The sequence below is a fragment of the Crocuta crocuta genome, unplaced genomic scaffold (assembly GCF_008692635.1).
Source record: "Crocuta crocuta isolate KB4526 unplaced genomic scaffold, BGI_CrCroc_1.0 scaffold180, whole genome shotgun sequence".
NCBI lineage: Eukaryota > Metazoa > Chordata > Mammalia > Carnivora > Hyaenidae > Crocuta > Crocuta crocuta.
The window spans coordinates 1542748-1563504 of NW_027527549.1; the positions used below are offsets into that span (position 1 = coordinate 1542748).

The window sequence follows — 20757 nt, forward strand, 5'->3', positions numbered from 1 at the left end:
TTTTTTTTTTTTTTTTTTTTTTTTAAGTAATCTCACACCCAACATGGGGCTTGAATTCATGACCCTGAGATCAAGAGTTGTGCACTCTTCTGACTGAGCCAGCCAGGTGCCCCGGGACTCGCTGGCTTCTTGGCCAGCCCTGCCTGCTGAACAACCTGGGACTTACCAAGAGCTTCTTACAGTAGCCAAACCAGCGGCTCCCATCTTCACCAGTTAAGACAAAGGAGAATGTTTCACTGGAAAAAACAGTCAATAGTTTGAGATCTAAACAATTATTACATTCTTCATGGAACAAACTAAAGTTTTTTTGTTTGTTTATTTACTTGTTTTAAGAGAGTAGGGGGGAGGGAGGGAATCCCAAGCAGGCTCTGAGCCCGACGTGGGGCTTGAACTCATGAACTGAGCTGAAGTGGGACACTTAGCTGACTTAGCAACCCAGGTGCCCCAGAGCAAACAATTTAAAATTAGTGTCCAGCAGCAGTCATTTTGTGATGTATGAGGGAGCATTAATACTACATGGCAAGTCCCCTTCCTCCTGAGGGAGGATGTCCAGGCCTGAGAACATCTTGCCTTGCACTGTGTGTGCTGAGAGAGGATACACAGAAAGAACCTCTGATGCCACTGCCTTTTCCTTTCTTATTTTTCCAGTCCAGCTATGAATCAAGCCTATTTTCCCTTTAGTGAATATCCGATAGAGTCTAACATTTAAGAAAGGTAATTTCCCTCCCCCGTTCTTCTATTTAGTTCACAGAGGTCCTATGGAATGGTGGTGATAGGCAAAAGGTTATATCCTTAACTACAAAAGTTGGTGAGAAAATTATCAACTCCACACTGGAAACAAGCAAAAGATCTCCATAGACGGGCGCCCGGGGGGCTCAGTTGGTTAAGCGTCTGACTTCCGCTCAGGTTGTGATCTCACAGTTTGTGGGTTCAAGCTCCACATCGGGCTCTGTGCTATCAGCATGGAGCCCGCTTCAGATCCTCTGTCCCTGTCTTTCTCTGCCCATCCCCACTCTTGAGTGCTCTATCTCTCTCTGGAAAAAAAAAAAAAAAAAAGAAAAAACCCATACACATGCATTAAAAAAAAAAGGTCTGCATAGTTTACAAAAAGAAGTCCAAGAAAGAAATTCATTAATAATCCAAGAAATCCATGTTTGACCAATGAATACATATATCGATGTACGGCCAAAAATAAAGCTGGAAAGAGAATATGCCAAAATATTTAGTTAATATCTCTGAGTGCCAGAATGCCAGTGACTTATAACTTCTGCTCTTTATTTACTCCTCTGTATTTTCCACATGTTCCAGAAAGAACCCCATAGAACTTGTTGGGCAGAAAAGCCAGCTATGAAGTGGCCAGACCATCACAAAAGATGCAGCCTGTGCAGTCAGCGGTGCACCTGACGGCTTAAGACCATCAGGACTGGTGGCTCCGAGAGGACAGCCAGGCCTAACTGGTGCGGAGAGACCGCAGCTCAGGCCGGAGGCAACGTGAGGTGTGAGGGCAGAGCAGGCATGGAGGCCATGGCCAAGTCTCTCCTCTGGGGTCATCTGCGTGTGACACAGTTCCAGAATCATGCTTTGCAGCCTAAATAGCACGGCCACTAATTACAGCTCTGAACAAAGCAGTTGTCTGCTTACAAGCAGGGTTCAGAGAGGATGACCATTTATGAACTGAACATAGTTTCCCTTGAGATCCTGGAAAGAAATTCTTTACCTTCCCTTCTCAATGTGCCCACACCTCCCAGTCTGGAGCCTCCGTCTGGACGAGGTCCACAGGGGAGTGGACAATCTGGGCTGTGGCTCCGTCCACTTGGAGGAGAAACAAGGTGCCGACATAGCTCTGTTTTATCTCCTAACTAGGGTTCCTGAGCTTGAATCTTTTTTCCTTTTCTGTCCACTTGGTGGCATTTCTGATTGTATAGAAAACAGAACTCCCTCCTCCCCCAACCCCTCCCTGCAGAATTGGCCAACTGCAGAGATTCTCAAACTCGTTTTCCCTTTGACACTGAAACTATTCCATGTTTTTCTTTCTGGAACTCACATAGGAAATGTTCTAATTCTGTTTCTTCCTTTCCTCCCACTGCATCCTTGACCTGCTACGGTGTCCACAGAGCTTATAATGCTGGCTCTACCCCTTTCTCAAACATTCTATTTTTGCAGTTCCAAAAATGAGAAATCAGATTAAGGAACCCATTTACCTCTTGAGTTCTGAGGTTGGCACCCAGTCCTTTGAGTCAGGAAAACAAAACTTGGGAATGACTTTGAGCCTTTCTTCTGTGTCTTTGGACTGCTTAAAGCCATGATCACCCTGAAAAAGAGAACATTTATAGGTGACTAGTATTCTATGTAAGCAGAGACTATATACATAAAACAGCCCAGTCACGGGAAAAGAGGTCTCTGATAAGCCTAAATAGTTATCTCAGCATGCTTTAGTGTTATTTCACACAACAGGAAGGCCAAGGCCAGTAATCACTGAAGATACACTGAGAACACAGTTACTAAGAATAAAGAATCCTATTTTTACATAGAAGTGGTTACTTGCAGAGATCCTATAATCTGATGTGAGAGGGGTGACTGAAAATAGTTCCTAGTCTAGAGGTGGAATCTTAATTCAGGATTCACATACTAGTGGAAACCCAATATTTTAATCAATCACAGGACATAAAATAAAAATCTATTCTATAGTATACTGATAGCAAAAGCCCAGTTAGCATCAGATGCTCTCTGATCAATAATCAAAGATGTTTTGAATGTTATTTAGAGAAAATGCTATTTTTAGTATCTACCCCATATATAATCATTTCCCTTAGCATACAATCTTTGCTAACTAATTACTGGTTTGCAACTTCCTGTAAAATTTTAGCGTGGAAGGCCTTTTTGCGCAAGTCTGGTATCACACTTAAAAGAACAATCTAAATTTAGTTAAACCAAAAGGCATTTAAAAGTTAGTATGAAAACAAGCAGAGAAGTCTAACAGCCACATTACCTTCATGTACCTAATAAAAACGATGTATCCTTTAATTTAATTTCTGAAACAAAACGTGCAGCTATTCTGAGTCACCTAGATATTCACTGAGCTCTTCAGAAATGGAAAAGCATTCTAACAAAATTGTAGCTGTCTCACATTCTCTTATTTTTATATTGTTAAATGACTTGGAATCATCTTCATTTATGGTTTTCCATAACACAATCAGGAGAGACTTGGTAAGCTCTTTCCCTCCCTAACTTATGGGAGCCTCAGGCACAAGGATGCTATGTAATTCGCTCAGAAACATCCCTGAATCACTGCCAGAGTCACTGGGTCCTTCTCTGGTTCTGAGTCCATTAATTCAGGCTTTGTTAAAAACAGGGTCAATCTCGAGATTTTTCTCTGCAAAGGTAAGACTGATTGAAAATCGGGAAAAAAAAAGTTAAGGTCCTCTTTATGGGAAATTTGACTCTTCAAGACTATCTAGGGGGCGCCTGGGTGGCTCAGTTGGTTAAGCGTCCTACTTCAGCTCAGGTCATGATCTCATGGTTCATGGGTTCTTGCTGACAGCTCAGAGCCTGGAGCCTGCTTCAGCTTCCGTGTCTCCCTCTCTCTCTGTCCCTCCCCTACTCACTGTGCTCTGCCTCTGTCACTCAAAAATAAATAAATGTAAAAAATTAAAAAAAAAAAAAAGACTGTCTGGATTACACCATTTTAGACTTCCATGGTTAGTGCAGTGACATTGTGGCTCTCAGGCTGCACTGAAGAATTTTATACAAAATTAAACACTGTTCTGTTTACAGTAGGAATTTGTTGAGCACATTTTTTTAAGGTTATTTATTTTTCAGAGAGAGAGAGAGAGAGAAAGAGCAAGCGGAGAAGGGGCAGAGAAAGAGAGGGAGAGAATCTCAAGCAGGCTCCGTACTGCCAGTGCAGAGCCCAATGCAGGGCTCGAATCCACAAACCACAAGATCATGACCTGAGCCAAAGTCAAAAGCTTAACCGACTGAGCCACTCAGGTGCCCCAGCACTTTTTTTTTTTTCTTAATAAGAACTTACTCAGGAAATGTCTCTTGAATTCCATTCCAGTACAGCTGTGCTCCACTAGCTTTTTTTGGTGAAACACCTAACTCGGGGTTTAAATCCCAAGTCCTAAAGCAGCTGGGCAGATAAATAAGAGAAGCGGCCAAGTATTTGGATGGAGAGTGAGTAAACTCCTCATTTAAAGGGATCACTCCTTACCAGCTGCAAGATGAAATTGTGGACCCGTTGTTCAAAAAGCAGGAAAAATTAAATACGAAATAAGATAGAAAACTTTTTCTTTTCTTCTGTGGCTTCCCTCTCAACCTGCAGTGGGGTTTCTGTTTGCTCTTTAATGTTATGCCCCCTCAAGCACAAGACAGAGAAAATCAAATAGTATTTGTTAATAACAGCTACCATATACAAAGTGCTTACATGTGCCAGGAACTGCGCTAAGCACTTTTTTTTTAATGTTCTATTTATTTTTTGAGAGAGAGAGAGAGTTAGAGACAGCATGAGCAGGGGAGTGTCAGAGAGAGAGGGGACACGGAATCCGAAGACAGGCTCCAGGCTTTTAGCCAGCCATCAGCACAGGGCCCGATGCAGGGCTCGAACCCACACACCGTAAGATCATGACCTGAGCTGAAGTCGGATGCTTATCTGACTGAGCCACCCAGGCACCCCTGTGCTAAGCACTTAAAATACATTATCTTATTAAACCCTCACTAATAATGGATTAGCTCATTTAATCCTCCATGCAATTCAAAGGGATAGACATTACTGTGATTACCTCCATTTTACAAATGAAGAAACCAAGGCACAGAGCCGTTAAGTAACTGCTCAAAGTCACAGAGCTACTTAGCGGCAGGTGCAGAGAGTTGGCTGAGAGTCCATGCTCTAAACTGCTCCCCCGTTCTGTCGTATTTCTTGTTCCCCTCACCACGAAGGAGAAAACTGAGGCTTTGCAGCTAGCTAAAGGGCATTTAGTAAACAGCAGAGCAAAAATTAAAAAAAAAACAGTTTGGATAATGAGTTCCTGCTCTGGTTTGCAGCTCAGGCCAGACGTGAGAGGTCACCGAAGCCACGTGCCAGACCCTACAAGAGGTAGGGTGTCAGTAACAGCCGCTTGAGATCACAGCAGAAAGAAGAGTGGAGATTAAACACCCACAGAGCCTTGAGAACATTCCTGAATGCCTCTCGGTGTCCCCGCACCTACCTTGCTAGGGAACTGCTGCGTGACCTGGGGAACGTAGCTTGTTCCCGCCGGCTTTTTCTGGAGAGACACCACCACAAAAAGTTCAAAGAGCTGCTGCTCCTGGAATTCGATGAGGTCCCTCTCCAGGGTCTGGTAGTGCGGGTTCCGCTTGGAAGACGACTGGAGCTGGGCTAAGCGCTTGTGGCGACCTGCGAGCACACAGGGAGCCCTGCTTTTCCTCTGCAGCCCCGCCTGCCCTCCAGCGCCCACAGGTCAGGACCCACATGGACTGAGCTTCACCCAATCAGTGCTGACGGGTGCTGACTAGTCACCCACACGGCCCTGCGAGGCGAACAAGTACAGATTCTCGCGAGGGCCCAGGAGCCCGTGGTGTGTGTGTAGTGGGGGGAAGATCTGAGAAAACACTGAGTCCTATAGAGGCTAAGCACATAAAAAGATGAGTTTGACAAAATTAAAATAAAAACTAGCCTCACATAAAACAAATTGCCCTTTTCTCTTCTCTCCTTGGCATATATCATTAATAATGGACACATGTCTTAGATCAATGTATGGTGTTAAATCCAAGAGCGAAAAAATGAAGCAAAAGAAGACACCGATTAACAGACTATTTCTCAAAAGAATGAATTTATGGAAGCATGCTATTTAAATATGAGAAATTCCGCTCAAAACCGGGTAGTATTTATTATCCTTTATTTTCATTTATCTCTAAATTGTGGGCAATGTGGGGTGGTCTCCTTGAGGGGAAATGCAGAACTTGCAGAATAGTCTACGTGGCCCAGAGATTTGACTGTGAGTCATTCTGAGCCGTGATCGAAAGACGCATCCTCTGACTAATGGCCTGTTTTTCTTTTGAGAAGTGATGCGTTCTGCCCCCAAAGAAGTTACACTATGGACCAAACATTAAGAACACTTAAAAATTCATCTCAAAATGGCTCCCCAGAATTATCCAGCACATTTAGTGCTCTAGGCAAAGCTCCATTCAAATCAAGAACATTTTTGTGTCCCGTTTCTCAGTAGCATTAGATCTGTCATCTTCATACATCCAGGCTGAACCAGACAATGACTTCAGTTTCACCTTCAGTAAAGCTACAGAATCAAGCACCTGAAGCAATTCAGGCCAATGGAGAGAACACATGACTATTAATCATAAGACCTGAGTATCAGATACGGCACTGCCCTATACTTGGCTTTGACAACTCATGTCTCTGACTTTTCCCTGGCCTCAATGTGTCAGTCAGTGAAACAGGAACTACATAATTTGCTATGAAAACCCATTACGTGAAGGATGCAGAGCACCATGAAATGTCTGAACAAAAACAGTAAAAAAAATGTACGGCAGATTCTATGTGCTAATTTAGAATGTAAACTGCACAGGGGCACTTGGGTGGCTCAGTTGGTTAAGCGTCCCACTCCGGCTCAGGTCATGATCTTGCGGTCCTTGAGTTCGAGCCCCGCGTTGGGCTCTGTGCTGACAGCTCAGAGCTGGGAGCTGCTTCAGATCCTGTGTTTCCCTCTCTCTCTGCCCCTCTCCCGCTCACACTCTGTCTCTCTCTCTAACATAAATGGATATTAAAAAAAATAATAAAAAAAGAAAGTAAATGGCACACTAATTTGACATATAAAGAAATGTCTGTAAATGAGAAATAGATAGATGTTTCCTACCTCAATATCAGAGATATCAAAGTTACTTAACTAAGTACCCTTGAGCGATTATGAAAAATTAGATGTTTAATGGTACGTATTTGTCTTGGAGGATGATTCACATACTGTTTTGGCTGCTGGGAAACGGCTGCATATATGTCTGGACATGCAGTTTCACCGCTCCCCTAAGAACATTCCAGCTCACGAACCACACTGTTTGCCTCATTCCGCCATGGGAGGTTTTTAACGCTGTCAAACATCTAACAGTGTACCGCTTAGTCCCCCAGATTTCAGCAGGTCCTTCTCATGAAAATATCACCTCCAAAATAAAGCTGAATGTGGGAAAAACACGCTCAGTCACAAAGGTAGATGCTACTCCACCCATGACCATGACCATGACAGGGAAGGGAGCAGCCCCACTGACTCACTCACTCTTTGGCAGATACTCAGCATCACTTTCGTTCCCACTGGTTTCACCTGAAAAGAGAGAAAGACTTCCTATTTGTCTTGTCCAGTGGCAGGAAGTCCATGGGGAGGAGAACAGTGTCAAAGCTTACACAGCCTGGACACGTGGAGTCAGGAGTTATCAGGGTGCCAGGCCACTCTCCAGGCCACCTGCTTACAACCACGTAGGGTGGTCACACAAGAGAACCAAGGCTCAGAGCGGCCACTAATCTACTCTAGCTCCTTCCTCGCCTCTCGGCTCATCCCTGAGAAGTCCGGTTCGGAACAGACTCTATTTCTACATTCACATCCTTTTTCTTTATATCAACCTGGCTAAATAAACACCTCAATACAGAACAAACCATGAATTTAGAGTAAAAGGAAACTGTGAGGCTCAGAGGGATAACCACACAAATTTATGAAGAAGCATCTGATCTATTTTATGGTGCTTCTAAGCTACTTCTAGGCCAAATTCGGTGTTCTTTTACTCTGAATTCTTACAGTGCTCAGACTGCTTTGAACTGCTCTTATTTTCCTCAGTACCTTGGTTATAAGAAGCTATGCTTTTACAAGGGGTATTTTGTACCACAGTGCTGGACACATGGCCAATTTACACACACACACACACACACACACACACACACAGCTTTCTGAACGAGTGAATAAAAAATTTCTAGATCAAGGCTGAAAACTTAAAGCAAAATGTTAAGAATGTTAAGTGTCAGAAAGGGAAAAATCTTTCTGGAACTTTCCTCCCTTTCCCCTTTCTTTTCTTTCTTGCCAGACTCTTCCAGAGGTTCTTAAGGGGTGTGTAATGCTAAGCACACAAACAGGACTTTCTGTAACAAGAAAGACAAGACTAGGAGTCATACATGAAAAATGTATCTAGGTTTGATGATATAAAAATGGAAATTTCTACTTAATAAGAAATTACTAAATTCAAAAGGTGAACAATAAACTGGGAAAATAACTAATACACATCGCAGACACAAGGTTAAATTTCTTCATATTCGAGTCACTGTTGCAAACGAAACAAGAAAAATTACAAGAAACAAGAAAAAGAAAAATTACAGCACAACAGAAAAAGGAATAAAGGGTAGGAAGACGCAATCCAAAGAAGAAGATTTATAACTTTCTATAAACATGACAATTGTCCAAATTTATACTTAAAGAAATGTAAATTAAAATAATAAATAAGCTATAATATTCAACCATGCCATTGGCAAAAATAAAAAGCTTTAATAAAACACAGTATTAGTGAAGGCTATGAGAAAAAACTCATTTTATATTTCCATAGAAATATAAACAGTTATGTAATCTGTGGGGCAATTTGGCAACAGTTATAAAAAATTTTAAATGTACATGTGTTTTGGTTAAGTCCAATGCTAGGAACTGATTCTACAGATGTATTCTTACCAATATACAAAGATATATACAAAAAGATACGTAATGCAGTATTGTTTGAAGAGCAATATATATATATGTATATAGTGTATATATACACATACATAGAACTTCAATATCCATAAATTGTGAAACAACCAAAATGTCTATTCTGTGTTGATACCGAAAGAACTCTAAAATATATTACTTTTTTTTTTAATTTGAAGCAAGATATACAAATTCTAAACGGTATAAAAAACTATTTAGGTAGGCGTGCCTGGGTGGCTCAGTTGGCTGCATGCCTGACTTCCGCTCAGGTCATGATCGCGCAGTTCGTGGGTTCAAGCCCCGCGCTGGGCTCTGTGCTCACAGCTTGGATCCTGGAACCTGCTTTGGATTTTGTGTCTCCCTCTCCTTCCCCTCTCTGCTCTCATTCTCTCTCAAAATTAACTAAACATTAAAAAATGTTTAAAAAGTAAAATCACAATGCAATTGAATTATTCACTCCTCTTTAAGAAAAAAAACCTATTTGGGTAGAAAAAATATTTGCATGTGCATAAAATTTTCTGGGAGGTTTGGGAAACTTTGGGACTTAATTTTTTTCTCATTCTATATTATTTTAATTTTTTGCTGTGCTCATTTAAATTTTTTAATATTAGGAATAAGAGAACATTAAAAAATGTACGTTCTTCACAGGAGATGTAACAGAAAAAGTAGCTATTTAAACTGTGTGTACTGTATAGGTTTTGGGGGGGTTTGGATTTTTTTTTTAAGTAGGCTCCACACCCAAACATGGGGCTTGAACTCACCACCCTTAGATCAAGAGTGGCATGCTCTACTGATTGGGCCTACAAGGAGCCTCCTTTATTTTATTAAAAAAAACTTTTTTAGGGGTACCTGGGTGGCTCAGTTGGTTGAGCGTCTGACTGTCGATTTTGGCTTAGGTCATGATCTCACGCTGTCAGCGCAGAGCCCTGCTTGGAATCCTCTCTCCCTCTTGTTCTTGCCCCTCCCCCACTCACATGCCTGTGCTGTCTCTGTCTCAAAATAAATAAACAAACATTTTTAAGAATTATTTATAGTAGACTCCATGCTCAATGTGGGGCTTGAACTCATGGCCCTCTGATCAATAGTCACATGCTCTTGTACACATTTCAGGTGTACAATATAGCTATCTGACAAGTGCGTACGTTACGCTGTGCTCATCACAAGCGTAGCTACTATCTTACAGGCATTATAACTTCACATTAACCACCATGGTAGAAAGCACACTCGGTATGAAGGAACAAACACTGTGAGCTCCTGAGTCCTGTTTGTGCCCTTAGTATCAGGCACTTCATATATATATATATATATATTTTTTTTTTTTTTAGTGTTTATTTATTTTTGAAGGAGAGAGAGCATGAGCAGGGTAAGAGCAGAGAGAGGGAGACAAGAATTCAAAGCAGGCTCCAGGCTCTGAGCTGTCAGCACAGAGCCCAACGCGGGGCTCGAACTCACAAACGGTGAGATCGTAACCTGAGCTGAAGTTGAACGCTCAGCCGACCGAGCCACCCAGATGCCCCAGCATCAGGAACTTCTTAGGGGCCTATCAAGTGTGTGGAAAGAAAGAAAAGGAAGGGGAAAGGAAGGAAAGGTAATACAACTGTAAGAGACCCTCCGAAAGCTCATCTAGGTGGCTTTCTACATTGACATCTGCAAGTTCTGGTGGTCTGCATTCTGAGACACTAATTGGAGGCTGAGGGATTTATAAGCCAAGAGGAGAATCTATTTAGAATCTGTAGGAATCAAAAGAGAAATACGTTGTCCCTTTTTTACATGTGACTTCAAGACACAAAATTATAATGACAGAATTGAGGAAGGGCAATATATCATTTTGCAACAGCTGATAACTAAAAGTTAAGAAACGTTTAGGTTGGAACAGATTCAGTAAGACCTTGCATGTACTGACAGAGTAGGTAAAGAAATTATCTGGTTCTACCAGTCATTGTTGATCTACAGACAAAAGCTTTAAGGAGGAAAACAAAATCGGAGAATGTTTGACTATGAGCCAGGACTCCTCAGGCCTACAGGAGGAGCCGGTCACAGGGCACATTTCCTCGGAGCCATGCAAAAGGAAAAACACACTTGTGGGGAAGGGGTATAATTTAGGGACTACTCCTTTTTTTCTTTCCTTCCTTTCTTCTTTTTTGTGATTGTTGTTATAAGTTCGCAATTCATGCTGTTGAATTTTTTTTTCAATAATGATACAGTGGGGGAAAAAGAAGGTCTGACTCTTCAAAAACCTATCTTAGAGCAAAATTTACTGAAATGTTCCTAATCCATAAGGCATAAGGCATGCAAATAAAATGAGATCAGTAAGAGCCTACTTGGTGCACCATAAGCATTGAGAATGTAGCTGTCAGTAGATTGCTATGAATCTGGGAAAATGGTAATGCTTTGTAAGAATGTGTCCTGGCCCCAGGGTCTTGAAATTTGACATAATTTGCAATTTGCACTTTATTTTCTTATCTAGAAACAGTGACGATAAGGTCTGTCACAAAGGGCTCTTTAGAAGATTAATGATAATGAGTCTAAATAATTTCATCTTCTGTATCTAGTTCTGAAATATACACATAGAAAGCCTTTGACAATATCCTTGTTGGGGATACAAAAAACACGTGGAGAAATCATTAAACGGCTAAAAATCAAGGTATATGAGAAAAATGGAGAGTAGCTGTTGGTGACAGGAAAGGGCCGGACTTCATGGTGCCATGCTCCTTCCTTCAAACCAACACTTCCTCCTCTGGGGCTCAGCTTCTTGTGGAAATTAAGGACTGTCCCTGGCTCCTGGTATGTCATCCATGACAAAGAGTATGTAGGAAATCTACTACTTCATTCAGGAAGTGGTTCCTATTAGCAGCAATAACCAAAATGATTTCTTCTGCAGCAGAGAAGATTAATACGTGTTTTGATAACTGCTTTGGAAAATATGGAAACTTGCATCTAAAATGGTGATGAGCTGATTGCAGAGTAAGAAGAAACAGGCTTAAATTGGAGCAGGGAGGATTTTTATTTTCAGATGGTAATTGCTGGCATGCAGAACAGATTTTCGAGGGAAATTAAGAAATTTCTGTCTTTGGATGTCTGCAAAAATAGGAAACATTCTTCTCTGGTTATGACTTGGCTGTTTCTCACTTGACAAAAATTGCTAAATTCTGCATATTCTTTGTCAGACGACCAAGTTAAGAATCTTGCATGAGGCTAAGAAAATTCTAATAATTCGCTACCGATGTTGAAAGTTTCTTGGGGCGCCTGGGTGGCTCAGTCGGTTAAGCACCCGACTTCGGCTCAGGTCATGATCTCACTGTTTGTGAGTTCGAGCCCTGTGTCCAGCAGTGTGCTGACAGCTCAGAGCCTAGAGCCTGCTTCGGATTCTGTGTCTCCCTCTCTCTCTGCCCCTCCTCTGCTCCTGCTCTGTCTCTCCTCTCTCAAAAATGAATAAACATTAAAAAAAATTAAAAGAAAAAGACAATGTAACTTTTATCTAGGCATCTGAAGGATAAAACTACTACTGAACTTAGTAGATGGCTACCATTTCTGTGCCACATACCTGCAGTCTATATATACCTAATACTCTCAGTTCTCTACTGATAAATGGCTATACATCAAAGCAGGATTATAAAATAATGCAATCTGCCTATAAGAATTAATCTCACTGGTTTAGAATTATTTTTTAACTTATTTAGTTTTTAATTTTTTAACTTCAGTATTACTTGCCAGAGAACTAAGTAAAAGGGATTTGAGGAAGAATAAGAAATAATCCCTTATCCTAAGTAAGTTGCACTTAAGTGGGATAGATAGGAAAGTAAACCAAAAATTCTAATTTACATAAATGTCAAGTTATAGGACTCTCCCCTCAAATGCTGGTAGCTCTGCACAGGTGGAACAATTCTTACCTTTTGGGGGAGGTGTGTCTTTTCCAGCATACGGGTGTAACTTTACCCTCTTTTTCCCTCTCTTAGACTCAAATATGTCCGCGATTTTCAATACAAGCTGAAAAGAGACCAACAAAGCACAAGTTAAAACTAACACCAGGCATCTGGTGGCTCATTGGTTAAGCATCTGACTTTGGCTCAGGTCATGATCTCATGATTCGTGAGCTCGAGCCCCACATCAGGCTCTGCGCTGACAGCATGGAGCTTGTCTCAGATCCTCTGCCTCCCTCTCTCTCTGGCCCTCCCACACTCGTGCACTTCCCTCTCTCTCAAAAATAAACATTAAAAAATTTTTTTAAGTAAGAAAAACTTGATTTTTAAGTAATCTCTACAGCCAATGTGGGGCTTGAGCTTACAACCTCGAGATCAAGAGTCACATGCTCCACTGATGGTGCCTCACATTTTTTTCCCCTAAAGATTGAACACCAAGTTTTCATATTAATTATTAGTGATTCTCATTCAGAGAAAGATCCATTTTAAAAATAACAACCTTGACATTTTTTCAGTTTTGAATCTAAACTAATGTTTAGTAATATGATATGTTGTTCTAATAACAAAGTATAACAGGGGTAGAGAAGGAGGGAAGGATATCTCCTTTCCAGAAGGATCCAGCACATGCTCTTAAGAGAAATTCCTTATCATTCCTCATCACAGCATGCAAGAAACCTGCCTATTGCACTCTGTTTTTTTTTCTGAAATTCATTTATTTATTTTGAGAGAGAGAGAGAGAGAGAGAGAGAACACAAACAGAGGAGGGGCAGAGAGAGAAGGAGACAGAGAATCCCAAGCAGACTCCGCACTGTCAGCACAGAGTCCAACTTCAGGCTTGACCTCATGAACCATGAGATCATGACCTGAGCTGAAGCCAAGAGTTGGACGCTTAACCAACTGAGCTCCCTGGGTACTCTGTACACTCTATTTGTTGAGCAAGCCTTTCCTATCACCCAGAGTAGGAAGTGGAATACTCCTTCCACTCGGAAGGCAGGGTAAGGCTCAGTGATTTCTGCTCCCAGGAATTCTTCACAAAAAGAAGATAATCATGCTGACAAAAGTTTTTGTTAAAGCAAATACTCTCTTTGCTACTGGGAACACTAATATTACAATCTATTTTAGAAACATCATAAAAATAGGAGGCTCTCAAATATGCTTTAGTATAAAACCCAGGCTCCATTTAATAAGCATTACTCAGAATATTTTTCTTTGCTGCTAGGAGGTGTGTATGAGAGAAACAGATAGACACAGACACACATACACAAAGTAGGGTTAGAAAGATGGAGGCTCCTGGGTGGCTCTGTCGGTTGAGGGTCCAACTCTTGATTTTGACTCAGGTCATAATCCCAGGATTTGTGATTGAGTACTATTCTCTCTCTCCCTCTGCCCTCCTCCCCAACTGCACACACGTGCATGCTCTCTCTCTCTAATTAAAGTAAAAAAAATTTTTTTTTAAAGGGGAAAGATATGTGAACAATACTCAAATTTAAAAATTTTTTTTAAAAGGGGAAGGATATGTAAACAATACTCAAATTTAAAAAAATATTTTAGAAATATTTTTTAAAAGAGGAAAAAACCAAGCTGATGAAGAGTCACTTTTTAAAAGAATCTTTATGTTCTTATTTATTTTTGAGAGACAGAGCGCAAGAAAGAAAGGGACAGAGAGACAGGGAGATAGAATCCGAAGCAGGCTCCAAGCTAGCACAGAGCCCAGTGTGGGGGCCTGAATTCATGAACCATGAGATCATGACCTGAGTCAAATTCAGACACTTAACTGACAGAGCCACCCAGTCGCCCCACTAAACATCCACTTTTTTTTAATGTTTTTTTTTTATTTCTGAGAGAGAGAGAGATAGTGTGAGCATGGGAGGGTCAGAGAGAGAGGGAGATACAGAATCTGAAACAGGCTCCAGGCTCTGATCTGGCTGTCAGCACAGAGCCCGACACGGGGCTCCAACCCACGAACTGTGAGATTGTGACCTGAGCCAAAGTCGGATGCTTAACCGACTGAGCCACCCAGGTGCCCCAAACAGTTCCTCCCAAACTTTTAAAAGGAGGAATTGGCTCAGCATGTGGCTCTTGATCTTGGGGTTGTGAATTCGAGCCCCACGTTGGGTGAAGAGATTGCTTAAATAAATAAACTTAAATAAAAAGGAGAAATTCATTAGTTTGCCATGTGTATTTCTTTTTTTCTTAAAATTCCAAGCTTTTTCTTAATGATTAATCCTGATTTAACATATTTAATGCCTCCAAATTACAACTGTTAGGAACATAAGAGCCAACAAAGTTTGAGGAGAATGTTCTTGTTTTCTCCTTTGTCCTTGTTTCCCCAGCAATCCTGGCAATCCACAGGCAGTGAATCAGTCCAGCACAAGAAAAATAACATGTGAGAAACATGTGCTTCCAATATGCAGATTATTCCCACATTTTTGGATGGGTTTGTGCTTTTAAAGATTTTTGTAATATGGAAACCAACTTGACAATAAACTGTAATTAAAAAAAAGATTTCTGTAGCTGCCATTCAAGTGAAAAATTACCAGTGTTCTTAAATATTACTGTTGTAAAAAAAAAAACCCAAGAGAATCTAACATAAAAAGATATTGTTAGGGGCTATTAAGGAAAGATATATGGAAGTAAACATGTATTATGGGGACATATGGCCAAAAATAGTATAATTATTAATGAGCATCTGAAAATTATACTCAAAAGTAGCCTCCAATATTATAAAGGAAAGAGAACTATCTGTTCTAGAAATCGGAGATAAAGTAATAAAATGGAAATTCTGGCTATGAGTTGGGAAAAGAAGCCTACATTTACCTTCCAGTTGCAGGAAATATTGTAGAATACGCTTCCTAAGGAATGGTAGACACCGTACTGCTATACACAGTGGCCATGAACAATGAGAGACATCAGGAAGTCTATTGTAGCAACCGAGCCCACGCGGGCTTCCACGGGAGGGAAAGAGAGGAAGGGTGGGGAGCAGGCATATGGACGAGATCAGTGATTTCCAAACTGTGAAACCGGTTTCCTTTCCAGGGAAGGCTCTAGTCATCAAAGGGGAAGTAAATGAAAACTGCTTTCCTCATGGAATGTTGTTGCTGAAGACACCGACAGGTCAAAATCGGATTTGCAAGAACATTCTAATAAAATTTAACCCGAAGAGGGTCGCAGTAGAAATGCTAACGGCTTGTTCCTGCCTGGCCATCAAGAGTAGGAATTCACAGTCCTATTTTCCCACCTCACATCTCAAAAAAAAGACCAGTGGGGGAATGAGTAGAAAAGGAGAAGTGGTAGAGCATCACCCCTAATCAAAAAGAGAACAAGCTTTGAGTACCTGGAGGATCCACATCACCTAAAACACTGGGGCATGAAGTTAAAAGCACTGCAGGTTTCCTCGGGTCTCATTAAAGCCTACAATCCGTTATTCCCAAATATTGTTAATGTCATTCCAAGCACCACATCCTAAGTGCAATTCCTTCTGTGACTGTATTGTGGCCCCTGTGACCGCTGTCATCTCTGAGCCACATGGGAGGCTGCTTTGCTGGGCCAGCATGTTGTACCAGAGAATACGGCAGAATGCCCAGCAATTCTCTCCACATCTGATTTTACATCTTCCTCAGCACACACAGGAGATTAAACAGTTGAGGATTTTATTTTTCACTGACAGAGATCTGTTTAGCGCTTTTTTAAAAACTGTGTGTCTTTAACGCTTCACATAGTAAGGAGGGAGGGGCAGGAAATAGATCAGAAGAATTAAAGTATTGTGGAACAGAGTATTTCCCAAGGAGCCAATCGGCAGTTACTAAACCAAGAAACAGCTGTGGCTTTTGTTTAATGTTGAAATCGGGTACAAAAATTCTGTGCTAGATGGAGACATGTAGCTAAATTCAGATGGGATGAAGGAAAGGAAGATCCTTTAAATGATCTGCTTTTTTTTTTTTTTCATTTCTACACAGTTACCCCGAAAACATTCTGAATTACAGAAGAACCACGTAACATAAAAATTTAAAAATACTGTCATGCGCTTTCGGAAGTGTCCCTCCTTAAAAAAATGTATCTGTCAAAAAGCATGTATCTGTGTTTACAAATAATCCAAGTTTCTCCATTTTGGTTCTAAGAGCTCTGACGGAGATGATTTAGATTTATTGCCTTCTCTCCCTTGAGAGAGATATCATTTATTTAATGTAATTGCTGATAATTTCTATCCCCAAGTGAGAGTGAAATTTCTTTTTTCTTCCTTTAGCCCCAAATTAAAGGCATATATTTTGTTAGTGCTGAAAATCTGTAAATTCAGGCACAAAACCATTTCCTTCAGCAATTCTATAGGTGAGTGAGAATAACCGCACTGAAGCCAGCTTTGCAGAACATCCTCTTATGGGAGATTCTGGTGCTTCCTTGAGACAGGCAGCTGATTTTAACGAGCACTAAGGTAAAGGAAGTGAACTGTCCATCTAAAGTCAATTTTCCAGATCCCTAAAGAAACCCTGGCAAGTCTCTCATGCATTCTTCTTTCATGAGCAAAAACCTAAAACTTGAGGCTGCTTTCCAAACCTTCTCATCCCAACAGATCAGTTCTAACTTATGATTCATTTCAGTCTAAAGTTTATTTATTCTCACTTATGGAAACGAAGTAAGGGTCAAAGAATGAAAGTACTGGAGCCCCTACCCTTGGAAGATTTTTCCTTTTCCTGTTTGCAACTTCTCCGGCTCGGAAAAGCTTCCATTCCGTTAAAGTGACAGGCAGAGTGGTATCCTTTGTGAGCTTTGACCGTAAAAAAGCTTGGGAGGTCTTCAATTCCATAGTCTTCCGGTGCAGGAACTGTGGTTTGGGAGGAAGCTAAAACAGGAGAAGATGTACCGGTAAGGGTGAGATCGTCTATGTAATGCCTATGTTCTCAAGGTCAAGTTATTTCAGAAAAAGATTCATCTTGTCTTTAAATTCATCTTGGTTGAGGATACCATAATTTCTTTTTCACCATTTGTAAAGACGTTTCTCAGGCTTCAAATCCAAAATTCTACTACAGTGTAGTCAAATCTCCAGAAAATGAGAGCTCAGAGTCCTCGTTAATAAATGGCAGTCTTTGCCTGCACGGGTGACAAATGCTTTCAGGGACCAGACAGGTAATTGAGGCCACAGGCTGTGTAAGCCTAGTAGGAAGCTGTGGTTAACTACAGTGGAATGAAAAGCTCATGGCTCGTTTAAAGGTGTTCATATTCTAATTTTTTTGAAGTGCTAGTAAATGAGCAAACAAACAAACAAACAAACAAAAAACCCAAAAGCGAAGCACTCAAAAAGCTGTGTGCGGCCCAAAACCACCCACAAAGAACAAAAAATCCCACCACTACCAACAAAACCTGTATTTCAGGGCCTCTACATCTTCCCTCATTAAATCATTTTAACCTTTTTGTGGAGATCGTAAACAAGATTCTTATGTTTTCTCATATTCACTATATATGATGTTTTCTCATACGAATTCTTTGGTTATACCTTTGGTGCTCTGAAAGCACTTTTAGGAGGTGGCAGTTTCCAGGCCGACGGGGATCTCCACATGGGCAAAGGCTGCACTGGAATATCTTCATATGGATTTTCTTTGGACGGATCTTGAAAAAGAACGGGGGAGAAATGTTTACAGAAACATAGTTACATGGAAACAAAGTGACTACAGCTAGAAAAAGAAAGATCGAACTGACTGAATACACTCAGCTTCCTATTCTACGTCGCTGTAGGGATGTAGGTCTCAAAATCAACTGCACTTTAAGTCTGTAAATCACTCAGGCATCAAACCAAGCTAAATGAATTCTCAAAATACTATACTATAAACATCTACTTCTGAACTAAGCAGTCCACTAAACTAGCTGTAAAAACCATTCAAGAACAAAAGAATTTATATGACTAAAGTTCCCATACTAAAAAGAAATATCGAGGGGCGCCTGGGTAGCTCAGCTGGAGGAGCGTCCGACTCTTGATTTTGGCTCAGGTCATGATCCCAGGGATGTGGGATCGAGCCCTGTGTCAGGCTCTGCACTGGGTGTGAGGACTGCTTAAGATTTTCTCTCTCTTTCCCTCTGCCCCTCTCTCCAGCAAGATATTCTTGGTTATAAAAGAAAACACCATCCTACAGTTACAAGCTCCACCACCAAATTCATACTCGTCAAATTTATTTTTTTTAACATTTTATTTATTTCTGAGAGAGAGAGACAGCATGCGCACGGGAGGGTCAGAGAGAGAGAGAGGGAGATACAGACTCTGAAGCAGGCTGCAGGCTCTGAGCTGTCAGCACAGAGCCCGACGCGGGGCTCGAACCCACGAACCATGAGATCATGACCTGAGCCGAAGATGGCCGCTTAACCAACTGAGCCACCCAGGCACTCCCATTAAATTTAACTGCAAAGTTTGTAGACACGTACATATGATATCCTCATAGATATTGTCCTCAGATTGTGTATAATAAAGTGCTGAGCCAGAATTTCTTCCAAGTTCTTCATGAATCTTCTGTGAGTTCCGATTTCGAAAGTGCTGAATATCCTCAAATTCAAAGGATTTCCTTAAGAAAGGAGATATGTTTTAAAGTTACATGTTTTAAAACTCTAGTCTTCTCTAAAATGGTATGATAGAAAACTATAAGGACTTGTATGCAAAAGTACAAAGGTGCTTTATCAGATACCTGAGAATAATAAACTAGGCTGGTACCCTATATGCTTGCACCATGAGAAAAGTGGAGGCTTTTGGCCAATTACATTCGTGTTCTTTATTGCATACCTTTATTAAATTAACCCACTAAGAAGCCAAGACCAGCATGCCCTAAGTGAAGCAGAAGAATGTACACTTGCCTACACATTCTTAAAGATCTAAAAACGCAAGTCTTTCTGATGCTCTTGTGTCCGGAGACTGCCTTATATGTCACCTATACTTCTATTTCCTCTTGTAGGTACTTTTCTCCCAGGTTAATCAACATCTGTAAAATCAAGCTAGGCCTCTAACCCATGCAGGGAAGGTAAAACTGCTTTGAAAAGACAAAAGCAGCTTAGTAGTTCTGTAAGGACAGTACTCAGAAATCATCACTAGCAAATAAAAACACACCTTTTAGATCGCCCTCTGATTTGTCTGCCATATTTCTTTGGTTCGGGTTCCTGAGAAGAGGCCAAAGAAGATGACTCTGCACAAGAATTATTTTCACAGTATTTTCTGTCACAGTTTCTTTCTTTACATGGCATAACACCAGACTCGGATAAATATCTGAACGTCCTACGAGGTTTGGGCAAAGGATTTATAGAAGGTCCACATTCTTGTCCCTCGGGTTCAGAGTAAATGTTTTCTAAGCTCTTGGTTACCCCATATGAACTATCTGGAACTTGGAAATTCAGTTCTTTTTCTGAAGAGTCACAATGTTCTAAAGCCAAGCTGAAGACTTTATCTGGGGGAAGTGCCTCTATTTTCTTCCACAGTATCTGTGAGGTATAGAAGTTTCCTGGAGGTAAGGAAGTCTCTGCATCCAAAATGTCTTTCCAGCTTTCGATCTGTTTGACCTGAGAACATACCCAGCTGGATTCTGACTCATTTCGAAACGGGTGTGTACCATCCCCTTCACGTCTCTCGCTTTCACCCTCAGTTTGCTCCTGGCTTTTGGCATCTGCATTGGTATCCAGACCGACATTTGGAGGGTTGGTTACAGCCAACTTTTTGCTCTTTTCCTCAGCAACAGGATTTTTCCCAAGAAGGTTCTGATGACAGTTATTATACCTCACTCCAAAGTCCTTTGGATGCCACCTCTCTGGGTTAGATATACCGTTCGTTCTTCCTTCCCACTGAGAAATTTTTTGTTTGATGTTTTTGCAGTGGCTTCTTGACAGGGTCTGAAGAGCAGAACGAGAAAAACCAGCATCCATGTTCCCAGTTGGGTGCATGACCAAGTATGAGGTCTACTGAGGCTCCATTGTAAGTAACCGTGAAACACTGTATTCTTTTATCCTGTCAGTTGCAATCCAGGCAATTGCAGTATTTTCCTTTCATCGTTAACTTGGAAGTCTCTTTTTAAAAAGGAGAATTTTGATCACTGATTCTTGTTGAAAACAGCTACAACTTTATCTTGAACGTTCCTATTAAAATGAGACAA

General features: G+C 41.0%; 1 protein-coding gene across 3 annotated transcripts in view; it reads right to left on the reverse strand.

Moving 5' to 3' along the window:
- The window catches only part of DENND2C (DENN domain containing 2C), an 86031-nt gene that overhangs the window by 19218 nt on the left and 46056 nt on the right, over positions 1-20757 (reverse strand). For all 3 annotated transcript variants that reach the window (XM_077767025.1, XM_077767033.1, XM_077767014.1), the window contains exons 2-10: positions 19725-20740; positions 19052-19188; positions 18132-18244; positions 17310-17480; positions 12614-12710; positions 7281-7325; positions 5208-5395; positions 2202-2311; positions 167-236 (exon numbers count right to left, since the gene is read on the reverse strand). In XM_077767025.1, the coding sequence (XP_077623151.1) occupies positions 167-236; positions 2202-2311; positions 5208-5395; positions 7281-7325; positions 12614-12710; positions 17310-17480; positions 18132-18244; positions 19052-19188; positions 19725-20548 (1755 nt within the window). In that variant the 5' untranslated portion in view covers positions 20549-20740. The remainder of the gene's footprint in view (positions 1-166; positions 237-2201; positions 2312-5207; positions 5396-7280; positions 7326-12613; positions 12711-17309; positions 17481-18131; positions 18245-19051; positions 19189-19724; positions 20741-20757) is intronic.